The following is a 27719-nucleotide window of genomic DNA, read 5'->3' as shown; positions in this document are numbered from 1 at the left end:
GCCGTTGTTTAGTTGAATCGGGTGTGTTTGTGCTGGGCTGGAACCAAAATGTGCACACCCAGTGAGATTTATTGTTGGGTTTCTATGTTATATGTGTGCCATCTGGTGAACGCAATTAATAAAATAATATTAATCTAGTTGGCTTAATTTGAAATGAGGTATAGTTTTAACAGTGAGTTGTTTTTTTTGTCATCTAGCAAATTGTATTCACGGCTCACGGGGTTAACTAGCTCTGTGCACTCCAATCCCCTTTCACTGGTAAATGCAAACCAATATCATCTTCACTTTGTGAATAACATTTTAATCTACAGTTTAGGCTACAATTATGCTGTGAGGTGTAACTTCACTCCTAAAGCAACCACTCTACTGTAGTTTATGGTTTATAAAAGCGTGGGAATCGAGTTACAGTTTCACCTTGTGGGAGAGAAAAAAAAAACGAGCATAATCTCGCGATAGATCGAGTCTAACCCCATTCTTGTCTATTGTGAGAGTTTTTCTATTCTCGCGCGACTTCGCAACTTTCCCACGGCTGTTGTGGCGTCTGCCCTCTGTCCGCCTCTCCTCTCCCTTTTTTTTTTTCTTCTACTCTCGTTTATATCTGTTCCCGTCGGGGTTCTTCTGTTCGTTGTGTTTGTCCCAGCGGCGGTGGGAATGGATTTGAGATCTCGCGATTGTTGGGACTTAAGAAGTTCCAGTGGAAAATGGCGCCCGTTGTGACGGGGTAAGTGTTGAAATTCAGAGCAACAAAAAAATAAAAAATATGAAGGAAAGAACCGTTTAAAAAGTTCATTTTCTTTGTTTTTGGGTAACTTGAGTTTCCTAACCACTTTGTTACACTCGTTTTTGTTTACCAGATAGCTTTGAAAGTGCTTTATTAAATTGGCGTCGCGCACTTATTGCTACTTTTGTGTCAATGTTAGTGCAATGTTAGCTAGCCACAACGAAAAGCTAGCCAACTAACTACCTCTTTTTATCCGCCAGTAATTATATACCTAACTATTTTACTTATTTTAGCTACATTTTATGGCCAGAGCACCTAGCCATTATGTATATGCTGAGTTCAATTAAACAATGTTTTTATATTTGTTCAATGTTGCCTATTTCATTTTTACTAATCATGTAAAGTAGCAAAGACAGTATATTAGTCGCATTTGTCCGACAAAAAACGGGCAACAAAGTTTGTTTTTAACTTGCAGCATAATTCAAATACACTGTTTATTATAGTGTGGTTTTGTTTTCATGGTAATACTCACCTGTTAATAGTCATGATGTTTTCAGATTGCTAGAATTGTGACAACTTTATAATTTAACTTTATCTAGTATAATGTGGAGCTGATAGAAAAGTACCTTGTTTTGTTTTCTTAAACAGGAAGTTTGGTGAGCAAGCTCCACCGCAGCGCCTGACGAGGTAAGGGAAACGTTCCCACCACACGTTTCATAACTCGTCAGTCTCATTTAAACGTGAGAAACGTCTAGCTTCCACCTCCACAGCGTTTGTATTACTAAGGTGTAGAACCACTTATCCACATTCATTTCTTCCACTTTGCCATAAGATTTATTTTACACCCGTTTCTATATACACACCATTCATACTGCAACTCAAGTGTCTAAGAGCATTTATTTATTTTATTTAACCAGGCCAGTCAGTTAAGAATAAATTCTTATTTACAATGACGGCCTACCGGGGATAACTGCCTTGTTCAGGGGGCAGAACCACGGATCTTTTTACCTTGTCAGCTCGGGGATTCGATCTAGCAACCTTTCGGTTACCTGCCCAACGCTCTAACCACCAGGCTACCTGCCTCCCCAAATTCACCGTTGTATTTGACCGATGGCGTATACACCCTTGTTATTTCACCCAGTTCTATGTATCTTTGCATAGTTGTGATATTACCTTGAATAAGCTTTGTCTGAACGCTTATTATATATATTTTTTATTTAAATGTAACCTTTAATTAACATTTTGCTCTATGTGCCTCTATGTGGCTCTGTACCCCGGTGCATCTATGTAGCTCTGTACCCTGGTTCCTCTGTGTAGCGCTGTACCCCGGTGCCTCTATGTAGCTCTGTACCCTGGTTCCTCTGTGTAGCGCTGTACCCCGGTGCCTCTATGTAGCGCTGTACCCCGGTGCCTCTATGTAGCGCTGTACCCCGGTGCCTCTATATAGCGCTGTACCCCGGTGCATCTATGTAGCGCTGTACCCCGGTGCCTCTATGTAGCGCTGTACCCCGGTGCCTCTATATAGCGCTGTACCCCGGTGCCTCTATGTGGATCTGTACCCTGGTGCATCTATGTAGCGCTGTACCCCGGTGCCTCTATATAGCGCTGTACCCTGGTGCATCTATGTAGCGCTGTACCCCGGTGCCTCTATATAGCGCTGTACCCCGGTGCCTCTATGTGGATCTGTACCCTGGTGCATCTATGTAGCGCTGTACCCCGGTGCCTCTATATAGCGCTGTACCCCGGTGCCTCTATGTGGATCTGTACCCTGGTGCCTCTATGTGGATCTGTACCCCGGTGCCTCTATATAGCGCTGTACCCTGGTGCCTCTATGTGGATCTGTACCCTGGTGCATCTATGTAGCGCTGTACCCCGGTGCCTCTATATAGCGCTGTACCCCGGTGCCTCTATGTGGATCTGTACCCTGGTGCCTCTATGTGGATCTGTACCCCGGTGCCTCTATGTGGATCTGTACCCTGGTGCATCTATGTGGATCTGTACCCTGGTGCCTCTATGTGGATCTGTACCCTGGTGCATCTATGTGGATCTGTACCCCGGTGCCTCTATGTGGATCTGTACCCCGGTGCCTCTATGTGGATCTGTACCCTGGTGCATCTATGTGGATCTGTACCCTGGTGCATCTATGTGGATCTGTACCCTGGTGCCTCTATGTGGATCTGTACCCTGGTGCCTCTATGTGGATCTGTACCCCGGTGCCTCTATGTGGATCTGTACCCCGGTGCCTCTATATAGCGCTGTACCCCGGTGCCTCTATATAGCGCTGTACCCTGGTGCCTCTATGTGGATCTGTACCCTGGTGCCTCTATGTGGATCTGTACCCCGGTGCCTCTATGTGGATCTGTACCCCGGTGCATCTATGTAGCGCTGTACCCCGGTGCCTCTATATAGCGCTGTACCCCGGTGCCTCTATGTGGATCTGTACCCCGGTGCCTCTATGTGGATCTGTACCCCGGTGCCTCTATATAGCGCTGTACCCCGGTGCCTCTATGTGGATCTGTACCCTGGTGCCTCTATGTGGATCTGTACCCCGGTGCCTCTATGTGGCTCTGTACCCTGGTGCATCTATGTAGCGCTGTACCCCAGTGCCTCTATGTGGATCTGTGCCTCTGTGTGGCTCTGTACCCCGGTGCCTCTGTGTGGCTCTGTACCCCAGTGCCTCTGTGTGGCTCTGTACCCCGGTGCCTCTGTGTGGCTCTGTACCCCGGTGCCTCTGTGTGGCTCTGTACCCCGGTGCCTCTGTGTGGCTCTGTACCCCGGTGCCTCTATGTAGCTCTGTACCCCGGTGCATCTCTGTGACGCTGTCGACAGAACATTGTTGTTTGATTATGTTCAATAAATGTTGTCTGAACGTTGTGTTTTTCCCCCTATAGAGAGGCCATGAGAAACTACCTGAAGGAGAGGGGAGACCAGACCTTACTCATACTACACGCTAAAGTGGCACAGAAGTCTTACGGCAACGAGAAGAGGTCTGTATGAGCGAGAGAACGGGATTCATGGTATCTCTGTGTGAGAGTGAGAACGGGATTCATGGTGTCTCTGTGTGAGAGAGAGAACGGGATTCATGGTATCTCTGTGTGAGAGTGAGAACGGGATTCATGGTGTCTCTGTGTGAGAGAGAGAACGGGATTCATGGTGTCTCTGTGTGAGAGAGAGAACGGTATTCATGGTGTCTCTGTGTGAGAGAGAGAACGGTATTCATGGTGTCTCTGTGAGAGAGAGAACGGGATTCATGGTGTCTCTGTGTGAGAGAGAGAACGGGATTCATGGTGTCTCTGTGTGAGAGAGAGAACGGGATTCATGGTGTCTCTGTGTGAGAGAGAGAACGGTATTCATGGTGTCTCTGTGTGAGAGAGAGAACGGTATTATTCATGGTGTCTCTATAGTTGATAGTCTGTCTGTCCTTTAGGTTCTTCTGCCCTCCTCCTTGTATCTAACTGATGGGCTGATCTGTCTGACCTTTGGTTTCTTCTGCCCTCCTCCTTGTATCTATCTGATGGGCTGATCTGTCCTTTAGGTCCCCCCCCCTCCTTGTATCTATCTGATGGGCTGATCTGTCTGTCCTGTAGGTTCTTCTGCCCTCCTCCTTGTATCTATCTGATGGGCTGATCTGTCTGTCCTGTAGGTTCTTCTGCCCTCCTCCTTGTATCTATCTGATGGGCTGATCTGTCTGTCCTTTGGTTTCTTCTGCCCTCCTCCTTGTATCTATCTGATGGGCTGATCTGTCCTGTAGGTTCTTCTGCCCCCCTCCTTGTATCTATCTGATGGGCTGATCTGTCTGTCCTGTAGGTTCTTCTGCCCTCCTCCTTGTATTTATCTGATGGGCTGATCTGTCTGTCCTGTAGGTTCTTCTGCCCTCCTCCTTGTATCTATCTGATGGGCTGATCTGTCTGTCCTGTAGGTTCTTCTGCCCTCCTCCTTGTATCTATCTGATGGGCTGATCTGTCTGTCCTGTAGGTTCTTCTGCCCTCCTCCTTGTATCTACAGTGCCTTGCGAAAGTATTCGGCCCCCTTGAACTTTGCGACCTTTTGCCACATTTCAGGCTTCAAACATAAAGATATACAACTGTATTTTTTAGTGAAGAATCAACAACAAGTGGGACACAATCATGAAGTGGAACGACATTTATTGGATATTTAAAACTTTTTTAACAAATCAAAAACTGAAAAATTGGGAGTGCAAAATTATTCAGCCCCTTTACTTTCAGTGCAGCAAACTCTCTCCAGAAGTTCAGTGAGGATCTCTGAATGATCCAATGTTGACCTAAATGACTAATGATGATAAATACAATCCACCTGTGTGTAATCAAGTCTCCGTATAAATGCACCTGCACTGTGATAGTCTCAGAGGTCCGTTAAAAGCGCAGAGAGCATCATGAAGAACAAGGAACACACCAGGCAGGTCCGAGATACTGTTGTGAAGAAGGTTAAAGCCGGATTTGGATACAACAAGATTTCCCAAGCTTTAAACATCCCAAGGAGCACTGTGCAAGCGATAATATTGAAATGGAAGGAGTATCAAACCACTGCAAATCTACCAAGACCTGGCCGTCCCTCTAAACTTTCAGCTCATACAAGGAGAAGACTGATCAGAGATGCAGCCAAGAGGCCCATGATCACTCTGGATGAACTGCAGAGATCTACAGCTGAGGTGGGAGACTCTGTCCATAGGACAACAATCAGTCGTATATTGCACAAATCTGGCCTTTATGGAAGAGTGGCATGAAGAAAGCCATTTCTTAAAGATATCCATAAAAAGTGTCGTTTAAAGTTTGCCACAAGCCACCTGGGAGACACACCAAACATGTGGAAGAAGGTGCTCTGGTCAGATGAAACCAAAATTGAACTTTTTGGCAATAATGCAAAACGTTATGTTTGGCGTAAAAGCAACACAGCTGAACACACCATCCCCACTGTCAAACATGGTGGTGGCAACATCATGGTTTGGGCCTGCTTTTCTTCAGCAGGGACAGGGAAGATGGTTAAAATTGATGGGAAGATGGATGGAGCCAAATACAGGACCATTCTGGAAGAAAACCTGATGGAGTCTGCAAAAGACCTGAGACTGGGACGGAGATTTGTCTTCCAACAAGACAATGATCCAAAACATAAAGCAAAATCTACAATGGAATGGTTCAAAAATAAACATATCCAGGTGTTAGAATGGCCAAGTCAAAGTCCAGACCTGAATCCAATCGAGAATCTGTGGAAAGAACTGAAAACTGCTGTTCACAAATGCTCTCCATCCAACCTCACTGAGCTCGAGCTGTTTTGCAAGGAGGAATGGGAAAAAATTTCAGTCTCTCGATGTGCAAAACTGATAGAGACATACCCCAAGCGACTTACAGCTGTAATCGCAGCAAAAGGTGGCGCTACAAAGTATTAACTTAAGGGGGCTGAATAATTTTGCACGCCCAATTTTTCAGTTTTTGATTTGTTAAAAAAGTTTGAAATATCCAATAAATGTCGTTCCACTTCATGATTGTGTCCCACTTGTTGTTGATTCTTCACAAAAAAATACAGTTTTATGTCTTTATGTTTGGTGCCTGAAATGTGGCAAAAGGTCGCAAAGTTCAAGGGGGCCGAATACTTTCGCAAGGCACTGTATCTGATGGGCTGATCTGTCTGTCCTTTAGGTTCTTCTGCCCTCCTCCTTGTATCTATCTGATGGGCTGATCTGTCCTGTAGGTTCTTCTGCCCCCCTCCTTGTATCTATCTGATGGGCTGATCTGTCCTTTAGGTCCCCCCCCCCCTCCTTGTATCTATCTGATGGGCTGATCTGTCTGTCCTTTAGGTTCTTCTGCCCTCCTCCTTGTATCTAACTGATGGGCTGATCTGTCTGACCTTTAGGTTCTTCTGCCCCCCCTCCTTGTATCTATCTGATGGGCTGATCTGTCCTTTAGGTCCCCCCCCCCCCTCCTTGTATCTATCTGATGGGCTGATCTGTCTGTCCTTTAGGTTCTTCTGCCCCCCCTCCTTGTATCTATCTGATGGGCTGATCTGTCCTTTAGGTCCCCCCCCTCCTTGTATCTATCTGATGGGCTGATCTGTCTGTCCTGTAGGTTCTTCTGCCCTCCTCCTTGTATCTATCTGATGGGCTGATCTGTCTGTCCTGTAGGTTCTTCTGCCCTCCTCCTTGTATCTATCTGATGGGCTGTGGCTGGAAGAAGAAGACAGAGGAGATGGAGAGAGAGGGCTGTTCAGAGCAGGAGGCTCAGCCCTGTGCCTTTATAGGGATAGGAAACAGTGACCAGGAGATGCAGCAGCTCAACATAGAGGGGAAGGTAAGGGACAACACACACACACACACACACACACTGACACACACACACACACACACACACACACACAGAGGGAGAGTCACACTGACACACACATACACTGACACACACACACACACACAGAGGGAGAGTCACACTGACACACACACACACTGACACACACACACACACTGACACACACACACACACTGACACACAGACACGCTGACACACACAGACACGCTGACTGAAACCCACATTTCCTCATTTTCTCTCCCCAGAATGTCTGCAAGGGTAAAACCGTGTGTCTACACACACACACACACACACACACACACACAGAGGCAGAACAGTGAAACACACCCCTCCCTCAGTCTTTCCCCACTCAAATAACTTCTCTTCTCGCAAAATACTTCCTTCTCTCTCCCTCCTCTTTCTCTCTCTCCCTCCTCTCTCTCCCTCCTCTCTCTCTCCCTCTCTCTCCTCTCCCTCTCTCCCCTCCTTCTCTCCCTCCTCTCTCTCCCTCCTCTCTCTCCCTCCTCTCTCTCCCTCCTCTCTCTCCCTCCTCTCTCTCCCTCCTCTCTCTCCCTCCTCTCTCTCCCTCCTCTCTTTCTCTCTCCCCCTCCTCTCTTCCTCTCTCCCTCCAGGACTTCTGCACAGCTAAGACTCTATACATCAGTGACAGTGACAAGAGGAAACACTTCATGCTGTCAGTCAAGATGTTCTATGGTAACAGTACAGACATAGGAGTCTTCCTTAGTAAGAGGATCAAAGTTATCTCTAAACCGTCCAAGAAGAAACAGTCTCTGAAGAACGCTGACCGTGAGTATGGAGAGGAACGCGCATGACTAGGACCACACACACACACACACACACATTTCCACAGTAATGGATAATAAATGTAATAGGGTTCTATAGGGCTCTGGTCTAAAGTAGTGCACTTCATAGGGAATAGGGTTCTATAGGGCTCTGGTCTAAAGTAGTGCACTACATAGGGAATAGGGTTCTATAGGGCTCTGGTCTAAAGTAGTGCACTACATAGGGAATAGGGTTCTATAGGGCTCTGGTCTAAAGTAGTGCACTACATAGGGAATAGGGTTCTATAGGGCTCTGGTCTAAAGTAGTGCACTACATAGGGAATAGGGTTCTATAGGGCTCTGGTCTAAAGTAGTGCACTACATAGGGAATAGGGTTCTATAGGGCTCTGGTCTAAAGTAGTGCACTACATAGGGAATAGGGTTCTATAGGGCTCTGGTCTAAAGTAGTGCACTACATAGGGAATAGGGTTCTATAGGGCTCTGGTCTAAAGTAGTGCACTACATAGGGAATAGGGTTCTATAGGGCTCTGGTCTAAAGTAGTGCACTACATAGGGAATAGGGTTCTATAGGGCTCTGGTCTAAAGTAGTGCACTACATAGGGAATAGGGTTCTATAGGGCTCTGGTCTAAAGTAGTGCACTACATAGGGAATAGGGTTCTATAGGGCTCTGGTCTAAAGTAGTGCACTACATAGGGAATAGGGTTCTATAGGGCTCTGGTCTAAAGTAGTGCACTACATAGGGAATAGGGTTCTATAGGGCTCAGGTCTAAAGTAGTGCACTACATAGGGAATAGGGTTCTATAGGGCTCTGGTCTAAAGTAGTGCACTACATAGGGAATAGGGTTCTATAGGGCTCTGGTCTAAAGTAGTGCACTACATAGGGAATAGGGTTCTATAGGGCTCTGGTCTAAAGTAGTGCACTACATAGGGAATAGGGTTCTATAGGGCTCTGGTCTAAAGTAGTGCACTACATAGGGAATAGGGTTCTATAGGGTTCTGGTCTAAAGTAGTGCACTGCATAGGAAATAGGGTTCTATAGGGTTCTGGTCTAAAGAAGTGCACTACATAGGGAATAGGGTTCTATAGGGCTCTGGTCTAAAGTAGTGCACTACATAGTGAATAGGGTTCTATAGGGTTCTGGTCTAAAGTAGTGCACTGCATAGGAAATAGGGTTCTATAGGGCTCTGGTCTAAAGTAGTGCACTACATAGGGAATAGGGTTCTATAGGGCTCTGGTCTAAAGTAGTGCACTACATAGGGAATAGGGTTCTATAGGGTTCTGGTCTAAAGTAGTGCACTGCATAGGAAATAGGGTTCTATAGGGCTCTGGTCTAAAGTAGTGCACTACATGGGGAATAGGGTTCTATAGGGCTCTGGTCTAAAGTAGTGCACTACATGGGGAATAGGGTTCTATAGGGCTCTGGTCTAAAGTAGTGCACTACATAGGGAATAGGGTTCTATAGGGCTCTGGTCTAAAGTAGTGCACTGCATAGGGAATAGGGTTCTATAGGGCTCTGGTCTAAAGTAGTGCACTACATAGGGAATAGGGTTCTATAGGGCTCTGGTCTAAAGTAGTGCACTACATAGGGAATAGGGTTCTATAGGGCTCTGGTCTAAAGTAGTGCACTTCATAGGGAATAGGGTTCTATAGGGCTCTGGTCTAAAGTAGTGCACTACATAGGGAATAGGGTTCTATAGGGCTCTGGTCTAAAGTAGTGCACTACATAGGGAATAGGGTTCTATAGGGCTCTGGTCTAAAGTAGTGCACTACATAGGGAATAGGGTTCTATAGGGTTCTGGTCTAAAGTAGTGCACTGCATAGGAAATAGGGTTCTATAGGGCTCTGGTCTAAAGTAGTGCACTACATGGGGAATAGGGTTCTATAGGGCTCTGGTCTAAAGTAGTGCACTACATGGGGAATAGGGTTCTATAGGGCTCTGGTCTAAAGTAGTGCACTACATAGGGAATAGGGTTCTATAGGGCTCTGGTCTAAAGTAGTGCACTGCATAGGGAATAGGGTTCTATAGGGCTCTGGTCTAAAGTAGTGCACTACATAGGGAATAGGGTTCTATAGGGCTCTGGTCTAAAGTAGTGCACTACATAGGGAATAGGGTTCTATAGGGCTCTGGTCTAAAGTAGTGCACTTCATAGGGAATAGGGTTCTATAGGGCTCTGGTCTAAAGTAGTGCACTACATAGGGAATAGGGTTCTATAGGGCTCTGGTCTAAAGTAGTGCACTACATAGGGAATAGGGTTCTATAGGGCTCTGGTCTAAAGTAGTGCACTACATAGGGAATAGGGTTCTATAGGGCTCTGGTCTAAAGTAGTGCACTACATAGGGAATAGGGTTCTATAGGGCTCTGGTCTAAAGTAGTGCACTTCATAGGGAATAGGGTTCTATAGGGCTCTGGTCTAAAGTAGTGCACTACATAGTGAATAGGGTTCTATAGGGCTCTGGTCTAAAGTAGTGCAGTACATAGGGAATAGGGTTCTATAGGGCTCTGGTCTAAAGTAGTGCACTACATAGGGAATAGGGTTCTATAGGGCTCTGGTCTAAAGTAGTGCACTACATAGGGAATAGGGTTCTATAGGGCTCTGGTCTAAAGTAGTGCACTACATAGGGAATAGGGTTCTATAGGGCTCTGGTCTAAAGTAGTGCACTACATAGGGAATAGGGTTCTATAGGGCTCTGGTCTAAAGTAGTGCACTACATAGGGAATAGGGTTCTATAGGGCTCTGGTCTAAAGTAGTGCACTACATAGGGAATAGGGTTCTATAGGGCTCTGGTCTAAAGTAGTGCACTACATAGGGAATAGGGTTCTATAGGGCTCTGGTCTAAAGTAGTGCACTACATAGGGAATAGGGTTCTATAGGGCTCTGGTCTAAAGTAGTGCACTACATAGGGAATAGGGTTCTATAGGGCTCTGGTCTAAAGTAGTGCACTACATAGGGAATAGGGTTCTATAGGGCTCAGGTCTAAAGTAGTGCACTACATAGGGAATAGGGTTCTATAGGGCTCTGGTCTAAAGTAGTGCACTACATAGGGAATAGGGTTCTATAGGGCTCTGGTCTAAAGTAGTGCACTACATAGGGAATAGGGTTCTATAGGGCTCTGGTCTAAAGTAGTGCACTACATAGGGAATAGGGAGCCCAAAACAAGTACTTTTATTTGGTTTTAATTTTAATAGTTATTTGTAGAAGTCCAAATAGTCTACAAAATAGTATTTGAGAGGATTTTTAAACACATTAATATTCAACTACTTTTCATTTCAAATAAAACATATATCTGAATGCTTTAAGTGCATGTGAACGGGACTGAAATGTTTTGAATAGTATTTGGACCCATCCGTTTCTCTCTCTCACACACAGGATGCCACATTTAGAGAAGATTTACGGTTACATAGAGCTGACTGAGTATGCAGAACACACACACACACACACACGCTTGATGCGCAGTGGTACGGTTTTCCTGAGTGGTTTCGGGACAAAGGTCTTTTTTTACGAGCTCTGTTGTAACTTTGCCGTTTTCATTTGACAATGATCAACTTCAAAGTGTGGTCTCTCTTTCATGATCTCTTCATGAATGCATATCTAACCTTCTCACTCCCTACCCTCTCCCTCACTCCCTACCCTCTCCCTCACACCCTACCCTCTCCCTCACACCCTACCCCACTCCCTCACACCCTACCCCACTCCCTCACACCCTACCCCACTCCCTCACACCCTACCCCTCTCCCATCTCTCCCTACCCTCTCCCATCTCTCCCTACCCTCTCCCATCTCTCCCTACCCTCTCCCATCTCTCCCTACCCTCTCCCATCTCTCCCTACCCTCTCCCATCTCTCCCTACCCTCTCCCATCTCTCCCTACCCTCTCCCATCTTTCCCTACCCTCTCCCATCTCTCCCTACCCGCTCCCTCACACCCTACCCTCTCCCTCACACCCTACCCGCTCCCTCACACCCTACCCCACTCCCTCACACCCTACCCCACTCCCTCACACCCTACCCTCTCCCATCTCTCCCTACCCTCTCCCATCTCTCCCTACCCTCTCCCTCACACCCTACCCTCTCCCTCACACCCTACCCTCTCCCTCACACCCTACCCTCTCCCTCACACCCTACCCGCTCCCTCACACCCTACCCCACTCCCTCACACCCTACCCTCTCCCATCTCCCATCTCTCCCTACCCTCTCCCATCTCTCCCTACCCTCTCCCATCTCTCCCTACCCTCTCCCATCTCTCCCTACCCTCTCCCATCTCTCCCTACCCTCTCCCATCTCTCCCTACCCTCTCCCTCACTCCCTTCCCACTCCCTACCCTCTCCCTTTCTTTCTTTCTTTCTCCCTCACTCCCTACCCTCTCCCATCTCTCCCTTCCTTTCTCTCTCCCTACTCTCTTTCTCTCTCTAGTGTGTATAGCATCAGGCACCAAGGTTGCGTTGTTTAACCGGTTGCGTTCTCAGACCGTCAGTACCCGCTATCTACACGTGGAGGGAGGGAACTTCCATGCCAGTTCACAACAGTGGGGAGCCTTCTACATACACCTCTGTAAGTTACCCCTCCCTCCTCTCCTTCAGCCCCGCCCCTCTCTTCCCTTCAGCCCCGCCCCTCTCTTCCCTTCAGCCCCGCCCCTCTCTTCCCTTCAGCCCCGCCCCTCTCTTCCCTCCATGCCAGTTCACAACAGTGGGGAGCCTTCTACATACACCTCTGTAAGTTACCCCTCCCTCCTCTCCTTCAGCCCCGCCCCTCTCTTCCCTTCAGCCCCGCCCCTCTCTTCCCTTCGGCCCGGCCCCTCTCTTCCCTTCGGCCCGGCCCCTCTCTTCCCTTCGGCCCGGCCCCTCTCTTCCCTTCGGCCCGGCCCCTCTCTTCCCTTCGGCCCGGCCCCTCTCTTCCCTTCGGCCCGGCCCCTCTCTTCCCTTCGGCCCGGCCCCTCTCTTCCCTTCGGCCCGGCCCCTCTCTTCCCTTCGGCCCGGCCCCTCTCTTCCCTTCGGCCCGGCCCCTCTCTTCCCTTCGGCCCGGCCCCTCTCTTCCCTTCGGCCCGGCCCCTCTCTTCCCTTCGGCCCGGCCCCTCTCTTCCCTTCGGCCCGGCCCCTCTCTTCCCTTCGGCCCGGCCCCTCTCTTCCCTTCGGCCCGGCCCCTCTCTTCCCTTCGGCCCGGCCCCTCTCTTCCCTTCGGCCCGGCCCCTCTCTTCCCTTCGGCCCGGCCCCTCTCTTCCCTTCGGCCCGGCCCCTCTCTTCCCTTCGGCCCCGCCCCTCTCTTCCCTTCGGCCCCGCCCCTCTCTTCCCTTCGGCCCCGCCCCTCTCTTCCCTTCGGCCCCCCCCCTCTCTTCCCTTCGGCCCCGCCCCTCTCTTCCCTTCGGCCCCGCCCCTCTCTTCCCTTCGGCCCCGCCCCTCTCTTCCCTTCGGCCCCGCCCCTCTCTTCTCTTCGGCCCCGCCCCTCTCTTCTCTTCGGCCCCGCCCCTCTCTTCTCTTCGGCCCCGCCCCTCTCTTCCCTTCGGCCCCGCCCCTCTCTTCCCTTCGGCCCCGCCCCTCTCTTCCCTTCGGCCCCGCCCCTCTCTTCCCTTCGGCCCCGCCCCTCTCTTCTCTTCGGCCCCGCCCCTCTCTTCTCTTCGGCCCCGCCCCTCTCTTCCCTTCGGCCCCGCCCCTCTCTTCCCTTCGGCCCCGCCCCTCTCCTCATTCTCCATTTCCTTAATATCTTCACTTTCCTCTAATAGCTTCCTCTGTCTTCCGTCTGTTGAACTCTCTCTCCTCCTCTGTTTCAGCCGATCATGTTGTTTCTCTGTTAATTATACTGCATTGCCATGGTGATGTCGAAGTCAATGCCACCAAGACAAGACTTCAGATAAAGATGTATAGCATCATATAGAGTTGTTATAATAACTATATATAGCATCATATAGAGTTGTTATAATAACTATATATAGATGTATAGCATCATATAGAGGGTTGTTATAGTAACTATATATAGAGGGTTGTTATAGTAACTATATATAGAGGGTTGTTATAGTAACTATATATAGAGGGTTGTTATAGTAACTATATATAGAGGGTCGTTATAGTAACTATATCAGTTATTACATGTGTTTCCTACAGTAATATCTATGACTCTCTCCCTGTAGTGGAGGAGGAAGAGCCGGAAGGGGAGGAGTTATAGTAACTATATATAGAGGGTTGTTATAGTAACTATATATAGAGGGTTGTTATAGTAACTATATATAGAGGGTCGTTATAGTAACTATATCAGTTATTACATGTGTTTCCTACAGTAATATCTATGACTCTCTCCCTGTAGTGGAGGAGGAAGAGCCGGAAGGGGAGGAGTTATAGTAACTATATATAGAGGGTTGTTATAGTAACTATATCAGTTATTACATGTGTTTCCTACAGTAATATCTATGACTCTCTCCCTGTAGTGGAGGAGGAAGAGCCGGAAGGGGAGGAGTTATAGTAACTATATATAGAGGGTTGTTATAGTAACTATGACTCTCTCCCTGTAGTGGAGGAGGAAGAGCCGGAAGGGGAGGAGTTTGCGGTGAGGGATGGATACATCCACTATGGTCAGACTGTCAAACTGGTCTGTTCTGTCACTGGTATGGCGCTGCCTAGACTGGTACGTACCAACGTGTCTCACCTCTACCTACAGGTCTGTCTGTCTCCTGTTCCTACATATACACCTCTCTACCTACAGGTCTGTCTGTCTGTCTCCTGTTCTATATATTCACCTCTCTACCTACAGGTCTGTCTGTCTGTCTGTCTCCTGTTCCTATATATTCACCTCTCTACCTACAGGTCTGTCTGTCTCCTGTTCCTATATATTCACCTCTCTACCTACAGGTCTGTCTGTCTCCTGTTCCTACATATACACCTCTCTACCTACAGGTCTGTCTGTCTGTCTCCTGTTCTATATATTCACCTCTCTACCTACAGGTCTGTCTGTCTGTCTGTCTCCTGTTCCTACATATACACCTCTCTACCTACAGGTCTGTCTGTCTGTCTGTCTCCTGTTCCTATATATTCACCTCTCTACCTACAGGTCTGTCTGTCTCCTGTTCCTACATATTCACCTCTCTACCTACAGGTCTGTCTGTCTCCTGTTCCTACATATACACCTCTCTACCTACAGGTCTGTCTGTCTGTCTCCTGTTCCTATATATTCTCCTCTCTACCTACAGGTCTGTCTGTCTCCTGTTCCTATATATTCACCTCTCTACCTACAGGTCTGTCTGTCTGTCTGTCTCCTGTTCCTATATATTCACCTCTCTACCTACAGGTCTGTCTGTCTGTCTGTCTCCTGTTCCTATATATTCACCTCTCTACTTACAGGTCTGTCTGTCTCCTGTTCCTATATATTCACCTCTCTACCTACAGGTCTGTCTGTCTGTCTCCTGTTCCTATATATTCACCTCTCTACCTACAGGTCTGTCTCCTGTTCCTATATATTCACCTCTCTACCTACAGGTCTGTCTGTCTGTCTGTCTCCTGTTCCTACATATTCACCTCTCTACCTACAGGTCTGTCTGTCTGTCTGTCTCCTGTTCCTACATATTCACCTCTCTACCTACAGGTCTGTCTGTCTGTCTCCTGTTCCTACATATTCACCTCTCTACCTACAGGTCTGTCTGTCTGTCTCCTGTTCCTATATATTCACCTCTCTACCTACAGGTCTGTCTGTCTCCTGTTCCTATATATTCACCTCTCTACCTACAGGTCTGTCTGTCTCCTGTTCCTATATATTCACCTCTCTACCTACAGGTCTGTCTGTCTCCTGTTCCTATATATTCACCTCTCTACCTACAGGTCTGTCTGTCTCCTGTTCCTATATATTCACCTCTCTACCTACAGGTCTGTCTGTCTCCTGTTCCTATATATTCACCTCTCTACCTACAGGTCTGTCTGTCTGTCTGTCTCCTGTTCCTACATATTCACCTCTCTACCTACAGGTCTGTCTGTCTGTCTGTCTCCTGTTCCTATATATTCACCTCTCTACCTACAGGTCTGTCTGTCTGTCTGTCTCCTGTTCCTATATATTCACCTCTCTACCTACAGGTCTGTCTGTCTCCTGTTCCTATATATTCACCTCTCTACCTACAGGTCTGTCTGTCTGTCTGCTGTTCCTATATATTCACCTCTCTACCTACAGGTCTGTCTGTCTCCTGTTCCTATATATTCACCTCTCTACCTACAGGTCTGTCTGTCTGTCTGTCTCCTGTTCCTATATATTCACCTCTCTACCTACAGGTCTGTCTGTCTCCTGTTCCTATATATTCACCTCTCTACCTACAGGTCTGTCTGTCTCCTGTTCCTATATATTCACCTCTCTACCTACAGGTCTGTCTGTCTCCTGTTCCTATATATTCACCTCTCTACCTACAGGTCTGTCTGTCTCCTGTTCCTATATATTCACCTCTCTACCTACAGGTCTGTCTGTCTGTCTCCTGTTCCTATATATTCACCTCTCTACCTACAGGTCTGTCTGTCTGTCTCCTGTTCCTATATATTCACCTCTCTACCTACAGGTCTGTCTGTCTGTCCTGTTCCTATATATTCACCTCTCTACCTACAGGTCTGTCTGTCTCCTGTTCCTATATATTCACCTCTCTACCTACAGGTCTGTCTGTCTCCTGTTCCTATATATTCACCTCTCTACCTACAGGTCTGTCTGTCTCCTGTTCCTATATATTCACCTCTCTACCTACAGGTCTGTCTGTCTCCTGTTCCTATATATTCACCTCTCTACCTACAGGTCTGTCTGTCTGTCTGTCTCCTGTTCCTATATATTCACCTCTCTACCTACAGGTCTGTCTGTCTCCTGTTCCTATATATTCACCTCTCTACCTACAGGTCTGTCTGTCTGTCTGTCTCCTGTTCCTATATATTCACCTCTCTACCTACAGGTCTGTCTGTCTCCTGTTCCTATATATTCACCTCTCTACCTACAGGTCTGTCTGTCTCCTGTTCCTATATATTCACCTCTCTACCTACAGGTCTGTCTGTCTGTCTGCTGTTCCTATATATTCACCTCTCTACCTACAGGTCTGTCTGTCTGTCTGTCTCCTGTTCCTACATATTCACCTCTCTACCTACAGGTCTGTCTGTCTGTCTGTCTCCTGTTCCTATATATTCACCTCTCTACCTACAGGGTTGTCTGTCTGTCTGTCTGTCTGCTGTTCCTATATATTCACCTCTCTACCTACAGGTCTGTCTGTCTGTCTGTCTGTCTGCTGTTCCTATATATTAACCTCTCTACCTACAGGTCTGTCTGTCTGTCTCCTGTTCCTATATATTCACCTCTCTACCTACAGGTCTGCCTGTCTCCTGTTCCTATATATTCACCTCTCTACCTACAGGTCTGTCTGTCTCCTGTTCCTACATATTCACCTCTCTACCTACAGGTCTGTCTGTCTGTCTCCTGTTCCTATATATTCACCTCTTTACCTACAGGTCTGTCTGTCTCCTGTTCCTATATATTCACCTCTCTACCTACAGGTCTGTCTGTCTGTCTCCTGTTCCTATATATTCACCTCTCTACCTACAGGTCTGTCTGTCTCCTGTTCCTATATATTCACCTCTCTACCTACAGGTCTGTCTGTCTCCTGTTCCTATATATTCACCTCTCTACCTACAGGTCTGTCTGTCTGTCTGTCTGTCTCCTGTTCCTATATATTCACCTCTCTACCTACAGGTCTGTCTGTCTGTCTGTCTCCTGTTCCTATATATTCACCTCTCTACCTACAGGTCTGTCTGTCTCCTGTTCCTATATATTCACCTCTCTACCTACAGGTCTGTCTGTCTGTCTGTCTCCTGTTCCTACATATTAACCTCTCTACCTACAGGTCTGTCTGTCTGTCTGTCTCCTGTTCCTATATATTCACCTCTCTACCTACAGGTCTGTCTGTCTGTCTGTCTCCTGTTCCTATATATTCACCTCTCTACCTACAGGTCTGTTCTCTATTCCCAGGTGATGTGTGATAGATAATCAGGGTGTCTCTCACCTCCTCCCCAGGTGATGTGTGATAGATAATCAGGGTGTCATCTCTCACCTCCTCCCCAGGTGATGTGTGATAGATAAGCAGGGTGTCTCTCACCTCCTCCCCAGGTGATGTGTGATAGATAATCAGGGTGTCATCTCTCACCTCCTCCCCAGGTGATGTGTGATAGATAAGCAGGGTGTCTCTCACCTCCTCCCCAGGTGATGTGTGATAGATAATCAGGGTGTCTCTCACCTCCTCCCCAGGTGATGTGTGATAGATAATCAGGGTGTCTCTCACCTCCTCCCCAGGTGATGTGTGATAGATAAGCAGGGTTTGTCATCTCTCACCTCCTCCCCAGGTGATGTGTGATAGATAAGCAGGGTGTGTCATCTCTCACCTCCTCCCCAGGTGATGTGTGATAGATAAGCAGGGTGTCTCACCTCCTCCCCAGGTGATGTGTGATAGATAATCAGGGTGTGTCATCTCTCACCTCCTCCCCAGGTGATGTGTGATAGATAATCAGGGTGTCTCACCTCCTCCCCAGGTGATGTCTGATAGATAATCAGGGTGTCTCTCACCTCCTCCCCAGGTGATGTCTGATAGATAATCAGGGTGTCTCTCACCTCCTCCCCAGGTGATGTCTGATAGATAATCAGGGTGTGTCATCTCTCACCTCCTCCCCAGGTGATGTGTGATAGATAAGCAGGGTGTCTCACCTCCTCCCCAGGTGATGTGTGATAGATAATCAGGGTGTCTCACCTCCTCCCCAGGTGATGTGTGATAGATAATCAGGGTGTGTCATCTCTCACCTCCTCCCCAGGTGATGTGTGATAGATAAGCAGGGTGTCTCACCTCCTCCCCAGGTGATGTGTGATAGATAATCAGGGTGTGTCATCTCTCACCTCCTCCCCAGGTGATGTGTGATAGATAATCAGGGTGTCTCACCTCCTCCCCAGGTGATGTCTGATAGATAAGCAGGGTGTCTCACCTCCTCCCCAGGTGATGTGTGATAGATAATCAGGGTGTGTCATCTCTCACCTCCTCCCCAGGTGATGTGTGATAGATAATCAGGGTGTCTCACCTCCTCCCCAGGTGATGTCTGATAGATAAGCAGGGTGTCTCACCTCCTCCCCAGGTGATGTGTGATAGATAATCAGGGTGTGTCATCTCTCACCTCCTCCCCAGGTGATGTGTGATAGATAATCAGGGTGTCTCACCTCCTCCCCAGGTGATGTCTGATAGATAATCAGGGTGTCTCTCACCTCATCCCCAGGTGACGTGTGATAATCAGGGTGTCTCTCACCTCCTCCCCAGGTGATCCGTAAGGTGGACAAGCAGACAGCGTTGATGGATGCAGACGACCCAGTGTCTCAGCTCCACAAGTGTTCCTTCTACCTGAAAGACACCGAGAGAATGTACCTCTGTCTCTCACAGGAGAGAATCATTCAGTTCCAGGTACACACACACACACACACACACACACACACACAGACTGATGGACGCACACTCATACACACACACACTCCTAGCCCCTTGTAGATCGAAGCCAGGTTTGTGGTATCTGGTAATAGCTTTTCCCAGCCGTCTGTTCAGCTAAAATCAGAGTTCCTTATTGGACCACTAGTTCATCTAGTCCCTCCCTGTTTAATGAGGGTTTCTTATTGGACCACTAGTTCATCTAGTCCCTCCCTTTTTAATGAGGGTTTCTTATTGGACCACTAGTTCATCTAGTCCCTCCCTGTTTAATGAGAGTTTCTTATTGGACCACTAGTTCATCTAGTCCCTCCCTGTTTAATGAGAGTTTCTTATTGGACCACTAGTTCATCTAGTCCCTCCCTGTTTAATGAGAGTTTCTTATTGGACCACTAGTTCAACTAGTCCCTCCCTGTTTAATGAGGGTTTCTTATTGGACCACTAGTTCATCTAGTCCCTCCCTGTTTAATGAGGGTTTCTTATTGGACCACTAGTTCATCTAGTCCCTCCCTGTTTAATGAGGGTTTCTTATTGGACCATTGGATTTTAGCATATCTCCTCCCCCAGGCCACGCCCTTCCCCAAAAAGACCAGTGTGGATGTAAATAACTAATTAACATATCTCCTCCCCCAGGCCACGCCCTGCCCCAAAGAGCCCAGTAAGGAGATGATAAACGATGGAGCCTCCTGGACCATCATCAGTACAGACAAGGCAGAGTACACCTTCTACCAGGGGATGGGTCCTGTACCCTGTCCTGTTACACCAGTCCCTGTGGTGGAGAGTCTGCAGGTACACACACACCTACACACACACACCTACACACACACACCTACACCTACACACAAACACACCTACACATACACACCTACACACACAATAACACATACCTAAACACACACCTTAATACACACAAACAGTATATTCTCTACTGAGAGACATGCTAACTTTCATGACTGGAGAAAGTAACCCCCCCCCTCTGTTGTCTCTAGTTGAATGGTGGAGGTGACAGGACCCACACTAACCCCTCTGTTGTCTCTAGTTGAATGGTGGAGGTGACAGGACCCACACTAACCCCTCTGTTGTCTCTAGTTGAATGGTGGAGGTGACAGGACCCACACTAACCCCTCTGTTGTCTCTAGTTGAATGGTGGAGGTGACAGGACCCACACTAACCCCTCTGTTGTCTCTAGTTGAATGGTGGAGGTGACAGGACCCACACTAACCCCTCTGTTGTCTCTAGTTGAATGGTGGAGGTGACAGGACCCACACTAACCCCTCTGTTGTCTCTAGTTGAATGGTGGAGGTGACAGGACCCACACTAACCCCTCTGTTGTCTCTAGTTGAATGGTGGAGGTGACAGGACCCACACTAACCCCTCTGTTGTCTCTAGTTGAATGGTGGAGGTGACAGGACCCACACTAACCCCTCTGTTGTCTCTAGTTGAATGGTGGAGGTGACAGGACCCACACTAACCCCTCTGTTGTCTCTAGTTGAATGGTGGAGGTGACAGGACCCACACTAACCCCTCTGTTGTCTCTAGTTGAATGGTGGAGGTGATGTGGCCATGTTGGAGCTGACAGGACCCACACTAACCCCTCTGTTGTCTCTAGTTGAATGGTGGAGGTGATGTGGCCATGTTGGAGCTGACAGGACCCACACTAACCCCTCTGTTGTCTCTAGTTGAATGGTGGAGGTGACAGGACCCACACTAACCCCTCTGTTGTCTCTCTAGTTGAATGGTGGAGGTGATGTGGCCATGTTGGAGCTGACAGGACCCACACTAACCCCTCTGTTGTCTCTAGTTGAATTGTGGAGGTGACAGGACCCACACTAACCCCTCTGTTGTCTCTAGTTGAATGGTGGAGGTGACAGGACCCACACTAACCCCTCTGTTGTCTCTAGTTGAATGGTGGAGGTGACAGGACCCACATTAACCCCTCTGTTGTCTCTAGTTGAATGGTGGAGGTGACAGGACCCACATTAACCCCTCTGTTGTCTCTAGTTGAATGGTGGAGGTGACAGGACCCACACTAACCCCTCTGTTGTCTCTAGTTGAATGGTGGAGGTGACAGGACCCACACTAACCCCTCTGTTGTCTCTAGTTGAATGGTGGAGGTGATGTGGCCATGTTGGAGCTGACAGGACCCACACTAACCCCTCTGTTGTCTCTAGTTGAATGGTGGAGGTGACAGGACCCACACTAACCCCTCTGTTGTCTCTAGTTGAATGGTGGAGGTGACAGGACCCACACTAACCCCTCTGTTGTCTCTAGTTGAATGGTGGAGGTGACAGGACCCACACTAACCCCTCTGTCTCTCTAGTTGAATGGTGGAGGTGACAGGACCCACACTAACCCCTCTGTTGTCTCTAGTTGAATGGTGGAGGGGACAGGACCCACACTAACCCCTCTGTTGTCTCTAGTTGAATGGTGGAGGTGACAGGACCCACACTAACCCCTCTGTCTCTCTAGTTGAATGGTGGAGGTGATGTGGCCATGTTGGAGCTGACAGGACCCACACTAACCCCTCTGTTGTCTCTAGTTGAATGGTGGAGGTGACAGGACCCACACTAACCCCTCTGTCTCTCTAGTTGAATGGTGGAGGTGATGTGGCCATGTTGGAGCTGACAGGACCCACACTAACCCCTCTGTTGTCTCTAGTTGAATGGTGGAGGTGACAGGACCCACACTAACCCCTCTGTCTCTCTAGTTGAATGGTGGAGGTGATGTGGCCATGTTGGAGCTGACAGGACCCACACTAACCCCTCTGTTGTCTCTCTAGTTGAATGGTGGAGGTGACAGGACCCACACTAACCCCTCTGTTGTCTCTCTAGTTGAATGGTGGAGGGGACAGGACCCACACTAACCCCTCTGTTGTCTCTAGTTGAATGGTGGAGGGGACAGGACCCACACTAACCCCTCTGTTGTCTCTAGTTGAATGGTGGAGGTGACAGGACCCACACTAACCCCTCTGTTGTCTCTAGTTGAATGGTGGAGGGGACAGGACCCACACTAACCCCTCTGTTGTCTCTCTAGTTGAATGGTGGAGGTGACAGGACCCACACTAACCCCTCTGTTGTCTCTCTAGTTGAATGGTGGAGGGGACAGGACCCACACTAACCCCTCTGTTGTCTCTCTAGTTGAATGGTGGAGGTGACAGGACCCACACTAACCCCTCTGTTGTCTCTCTAGTTGAATGGTGGAGGTGATGTGGCCATGTTGGAGCTGACAGGACAGAACTTTGCTCCAGATCTCCGAGTCTGGTTTGGAGATATCGAGTCTGACACCATGTACAGGTAAGCTGTGTGTGTGAGTGACAGAGAGATGGCTGGCATGGTAACGCGGGTATCGTGTTACCGTGGTAACTGTATAATTGTGTAATTGAAGATTATGGATGAAGACTGTCATGAAAATGCAATTATTAAAACTGTTATTTTATTTTTTAATGAACTCAATTTTTAAGAGGACAGACTTGACCCAAAAGCAGTAAAATGTAAAAGTGAGGTACAAACCACAGTCACAACTGATATCCGGAGAGACCAGAGGAGGCTAACCTCTAACCCGTTTTTTAAATTGTTGTTAAGTTAACGAACGGCCGACTGAAGGCGGATGACCTGCGGTCGAGTCCGTTTCCGTGGTAACGCGGACTCCACAACGTGGTCGGATCTCGTGGTGAATCTTGTCTTTTGTCTAACCCCTTCTGTCCCAGGTGTGGAGAGAGCGTGCTCTGCGTGGTGCCTGACATCTCCGCCTTCAGAGAGGGGTGGCGCTGGGTCCGTCAGCCCGTCCAGGTCCCCGTCACCTTGGTCCGCAACGACGGAGTCATCTACTCCACGGCCCTCACCTTCACCTATACCCCAGAACCAGGCCCTCGTCTTCACTGCAGCGCTGCCGGGGCCATCCTCCAGACCCACAGTCACAGTATCTCCTCTTCGTCCTCATCCTCACCTTCCTCAGGGAGTCTGGGGATGGGAGGTTTAGGGGGGTTGGCGGAAGGACAGACGGGCTACGGGATTGGCCAAGGGGGAGGGTCAACCAATAGCGTTGGGTTGTTGTCGGGTTCATCGGTGATGTCAGTTTCGTCATAGCAGCGGGGAAGTGTGTGTGTGGGGGGGGGGGGGGGGGGGGGTGAGAGGCTCATGGACCTGCTTTGAAACCACGCTCGCTCAAGGACTCTTTGGAAAGAGAGCGATTGAGTTGAAGAGGAGAAGGGAAGAAGAGAGATGAGGTTCTGATGAAAAACAGACCTGGAAGGAGGGGGGGATCCCCTCTCTCTGGCGCCCCTGTGTGGTCGGTTGTGGACATGACACTGCAGCCTGGGTCATTCAGTCTGGGAGAGGTTTCACCTCCAGGATGACACAATAACTAGGAGCCCTTTTTATATATTTGTTGGAGAACAACTATTTTTTATTTTCAACACTCACACTTTCTACAAAGTTTAGATTATTATTATTTTTTTGACCCACAACAAAGGGCTTGGTAATGATGTTATCATTATCATTGGTAATCATTATTGGTTATCATTGGTCATTATCATTGGTAGTGATGGAGATGTCACTCGTGTGCAGAGAAACTTCATTATTGTTTTATGGGTGAAACATTTTATTATAGTAACAATTTTTACGGACCAAGGAATATTATTGTTATTTTATTCTTTATGATATTTTATAAGCTTTAGCCGAGGTACATTTTCAAATGTGTTTTTTGTTGTATTATAACGTTTTAGGGAGTACACTTTTTGTTACCAAATAGTTTTTTTTCTCTCCATTTGAGAGAGAGAGAGAGAGAGAGAGAACTCTGAGGAGATTGAATAACGTGATTCAGGCTGCGTCTCAATCGGCCTAAAAACTGGATTCCTCCCTTTTATTAGTGTGAAAGAGTGACGTGACCTCGGGGTGCTTTGTGCAAGTCTTAAAGTCTAGAAAAGGTCAGGGTTGTAGTTATCTGAAGAGTTGAACAAGTGAAAGCAAACTCGAAAGTAGGTTCTCTCTCTCTCTACCCCATCTCTTTCACCTTCTCTGTCTGTTCCGGATTAAGGAGAGGAAATTAGGCTTGGTGGTAAAAGGGAGAGGAAGGAAGCCATTTTTAGACGGTTGACATGCACCCCATAATCTCAGCCAGTTTCTATAGCAACCTTAAATCTTCCTGGCCAATCGCCTTAAATTGATCAGTCTCTCACCAGACCTTTTTAGAAGAAACGAAAGAAAGATATACTTTTTATTTTATTTTTTATGTTGTGTATATAAGGTTGTCGTTTTCTGAAACTGTCTTAAGAGTGTTTGGTCGACACTCGTCAAGCCAAGGCCTGGGAATGTCTCATCATGTCGTTGGTCTCTGTCTCTCAAATGACACCTGATTTCCTAAATAGTGCACTACTTTAGGCCAGGGCTCTCCTATAAGGGATCCTAAATAGTGCACTACTTTAGGCCAGGGCTCTCCTATAAGGGATCCTAAATAGTGCACTACTTTAGGCCAGGGCTCTCCTATAGGGGATCCTAAATAGTGCACTACTTTAGGCCAGGGCTCTCCTATAAGGGATCCTAAATAGTGCACTACTTTAGACCAGGGCTCTCCTATGAGGGATCCTAAAATAGGGATTGGAGTGCCGTTTGGGATGCAGAAGTTGGTTTTTACCCTACCGTTCGGCCTCGTTCCCAAATCGGCTCCTAGCCCCTAGTAGACGTTTGTGTAAATCTGAGAGGATTGTACAAGTATTACCAATATGGTAATCGCCCCGGTGGCCTTCTAGGCTTCGGGTAATTCGTGCCATTTTTGATTACTTAGTGTATACTATCTAGGGGTCATTTGCTTACCTGGTGCACGCTATCTAGGGGCTAGGGATTGGTTTGGGACTGGGCATAAGTCTTAAAAAAAAAATTACAAAATTATGAAGAGCTTTAAAAATGCCACAACTGCCTTTTTAGCTTGTAACACTTTCAAGCAGCTCCCCCTCTTATCTATCTAATGAAGCCGTAGCATCAAACAGGAAATCACTTGCGTCGCTAAGCTGATAGCCCCACTACACTGTACATGTAATTCGCTAAAGCTTCATTGGAATTCAATTGGCTAAGCTAATGGCTAATGCTACAATGTAATTCTATTTAGTGAAGCTAAGCTGAAGCTAATGCTACTATGCAGTTCTATTTAGTGAAGCTGAAGCTAATGCTACTATGCAGTTCTATTTAGTGAAGCTGAAGCTAATGCTACTTTGTAGTTCTATTTAGTGAAGCTAAGCTGAAGCTAATGCTACTATGTAGTTCTATTTTAGTGAAGCTAAGCTGAAGCTAATGCTACTATGTAGTTCTATTTTAGTGAAGCTGAAGCTAATGCTACTATGTAGTTCTATTTTAGTGAAGCTAAGCTGAAGCTAATGCTACTATGTAGTTCTATTTTAGTGAAGCTAAGCTGAAGCTAATGCTACTATGTAGTTCTATTTTAGTGAAGCTAAGCTAACGCTAAGCTAAGCTATAATGTAAGTCTAGTAGTGAAGCTAATGCTAATATGTAATTCATGTCACTTGGCTCTACGGCTAAACTTAATTGAAATCACGATGCCTTTTTTTTATTTTTTTTTTAAACACTCCCCAGCGAGAGACTGTTTTCTGTCTCGCCACAGTGTTTTCTCACAAAGTAGCCTCTTCTTGTAGCTTAAGCGTTTCACGCGGCACATTTTTAGGTAGCCTACCAGTCTGTGTTTTTTTTTATATTTTCATTTTTTGTTCATCGTGAGGGAATCATTTTTCCCTATGTTCAGCATAACAACTACAATGTTTTCCCTCCGCTGTAGAAAAAAAAAAACGGTTTTGGAAACGATTTGCCAAAATATGTGTTTTCCCAACTTTCTTGTGGGGTCAGGTGTCGGTGGACCTGTCGCTTACCTGTCATTGGTGCTGTACTACGTCGAAAGGGATGGCTGCTCTGTTACTATGGGAACAGGTTATGATAACACGTACTGTAACTGGCTCTAACTGATTTTATTCGAGTTGTAACAGTTTTTATTATTTTGACGGGTTTTCGTCTTGGATCAATGCTCGTATGGCTGTTTTTTTTGGGGTGTTATTCATTGATGAAAAAACCCTGTGGAAGTTATTTCGTTGGCAATCGGTTCTCAAATACAGGTCACCAGTTTTTGGTTTTCTTGGAAGAAAATTCTCTTTGTTCTGCTCTGCTTTAATTGTGGTGCCTTGCCTCCTCTTAACAAGTACGAGGAACAATATGACTGTTCTCAAATCTGTGGTCCCCACTCAAACCCTAACCAGTATAAGCTAACACAACTATGAAACTGGCCTGGGATCATTTCTTTACGTTATGATTTTTTCTTTCCTCCCTTCATATTGGTGGTGTCTCTTGGGTCGTTATTCACTAGGAAACTAAAACGGAATCGAACTCTGCAGGCAACGAACGACCTGAACTTGTCTCAATAAGAAACGCTTGTTTTTCCCATTGCAAAACATTCTGCGTGATTTGCACTAATGAATACAACCCTTGCCCCCCCCCAAAAAACATTTTTTCCTCCCTTCCCTGTTACAGCTAAACCACTCGTATTGCCTTAGCTCAGCCTATGGAGTGAGCCATCGCTGGTTCTGGTGGGCCGTAGTGTGATTGCAGGATTTTGTTCCAGCTCTTAACATACCCAATTTAATCGTGGTCAAAAAATCAATTCAAGACCAGGAGTAGTGGATTCATTTTCAGTTGTGTTTGAGCAGGGTCGGGACAAATACCTGCACACACACACACAACTCTTTTAAGACGAGAGTTGTGTTTCCCCCGGCCTTATCTACAGTGTAGATGAACCTAACGCAGAAATAGCCACCACTCTGTGGTTGTCTGGGTTGAAGACACTGATCTGATGCCCTAATTCATACTAAAGGGAGGCTTGACCAGTTCAGTACAGCTCTGGTTTGGCCCTATAGTTGTGAATCAAGTGTTTTTGTTGTTTTTTGCTTTCCTGAGAACTGAAACGATAAACAATACTCTCAACATGCCAAATGAATCAACTTTTCCCCCGTTTTTAACTTTGTGTCTGCAATTCTGAACTGGGACCCTAGTCCATATACAGGTCATTATTATCTACAGAGTCAAAAGTATCACTATGTAGGGGATAGGTTGCCAGTTCAGACAAAGTCTGTGTTTTTCCTGCATTTGGACCTCTTGAAAGCCAGCTTCTTTTTTTTTTTTACACCACATAAAGAAGGCAGAACAACATATAAATAAAATGCATTGAGTTTTTTTTTTTTTAAATGTCTCTGAATAAAATGTCTTTATGCCTTCAGGCTCTCTCGGTTGAGCGCGTCACTCTAAAAAAAAAAAAGGCAGGTCTGACAGCATTGGAGAAAGAAAAGGTCAAGAAATAAAAGTTGGGAGTTGGCTTCTTGTCTCTCTGTTTTCTTTCCTGTACTTGGTTTGATCCATCAATTCATCATGTTGATTTCTCCTCCACCCGGCCATGTTGACACTAGGGTT

The 27719-nt window shown here is 47.1% G+C and overlaps 1 protein-coding gene across 1 annotated transcript; it reads left to right on the top strand.

Annotated features, from left to right (window-relative positions):
- The first annotated feature begins 255 nt into the window (after window positions 1-255).
- LOC139394509 (recombining binding protein suppressor of hairless-like) lies at window positions 256-27624 on the top strand. The gene is made up of 11 exons (XM_071142584.1): window positions 256-721; window positions 1370-1408; window positions 3613-3708; window positions 6858-7023; window positions 7647-7821; window positions 12228-12365; window positions 14314-14426; window positions 19102-19242; window positions 19894-20049; window positions 22450-22553; window positions 22967-27624. The coding sequence occupies exons 1-11, from the start codon at window positions 702-704 to the stop codon at window positions 23343-23345; spliced, it is 1527 nt and encodes a 508-aa protein (XP_070998685.1). The 5' UTR covers window positions 256-701; the 3' UTR covers window positions 23346-27624.
- The last annotated feature ends 95 nt before the right edge of the window (window positions 27625-27719 follow it).

The sequence above is a fragment of the Oncorhynchus clarkii genome, unplaced genomic scaffold (assembly GCF_045791955.1).
Source record: "Oncorhynchus clarkii lewisi isolate Uvic-CL-2024 unplaced genomic scaffold, UVic_Ocla_1.0 unplaced_contig_5682_pilon_pilon, whole genome shotgun sequence".
In the NCBI taxonomy this organism is placed as follows: Eukaryota; Metazoa; Chordata; class Actinopteri; order Salmoniformes; family Salmonidae; genus Oncorhynchus; species Oncorhynchus clarkii.
Note: the sequence above shows the minus strand (reverse complement) of the source record. Positions and strands in the feature narration are given on the sequence as shown.

Bases quoted from the DNA above. Each gene is read 5' to 3' on its own strand.
- LOC139394509 (XM_071142584.1), top strand. From the start codon at position 702: ATGGCGCCCGTTGTGACGGG. The intron at 722-1,369 runs GTAAGTGTTGAA...TTTCTTAAACAG, and splicing joins ATGGCGCCCGTTGTGACGGG to GAAGTTTGGTGAGCAAGCTC. The intron at 3,709-6,857 runs GTCTGTATGAGC...TCTGTCCTGTAG, and splicing joins TCTTACGGCAACGAGAAGAG to GTTCTTCTGCCCTCCTCCTT.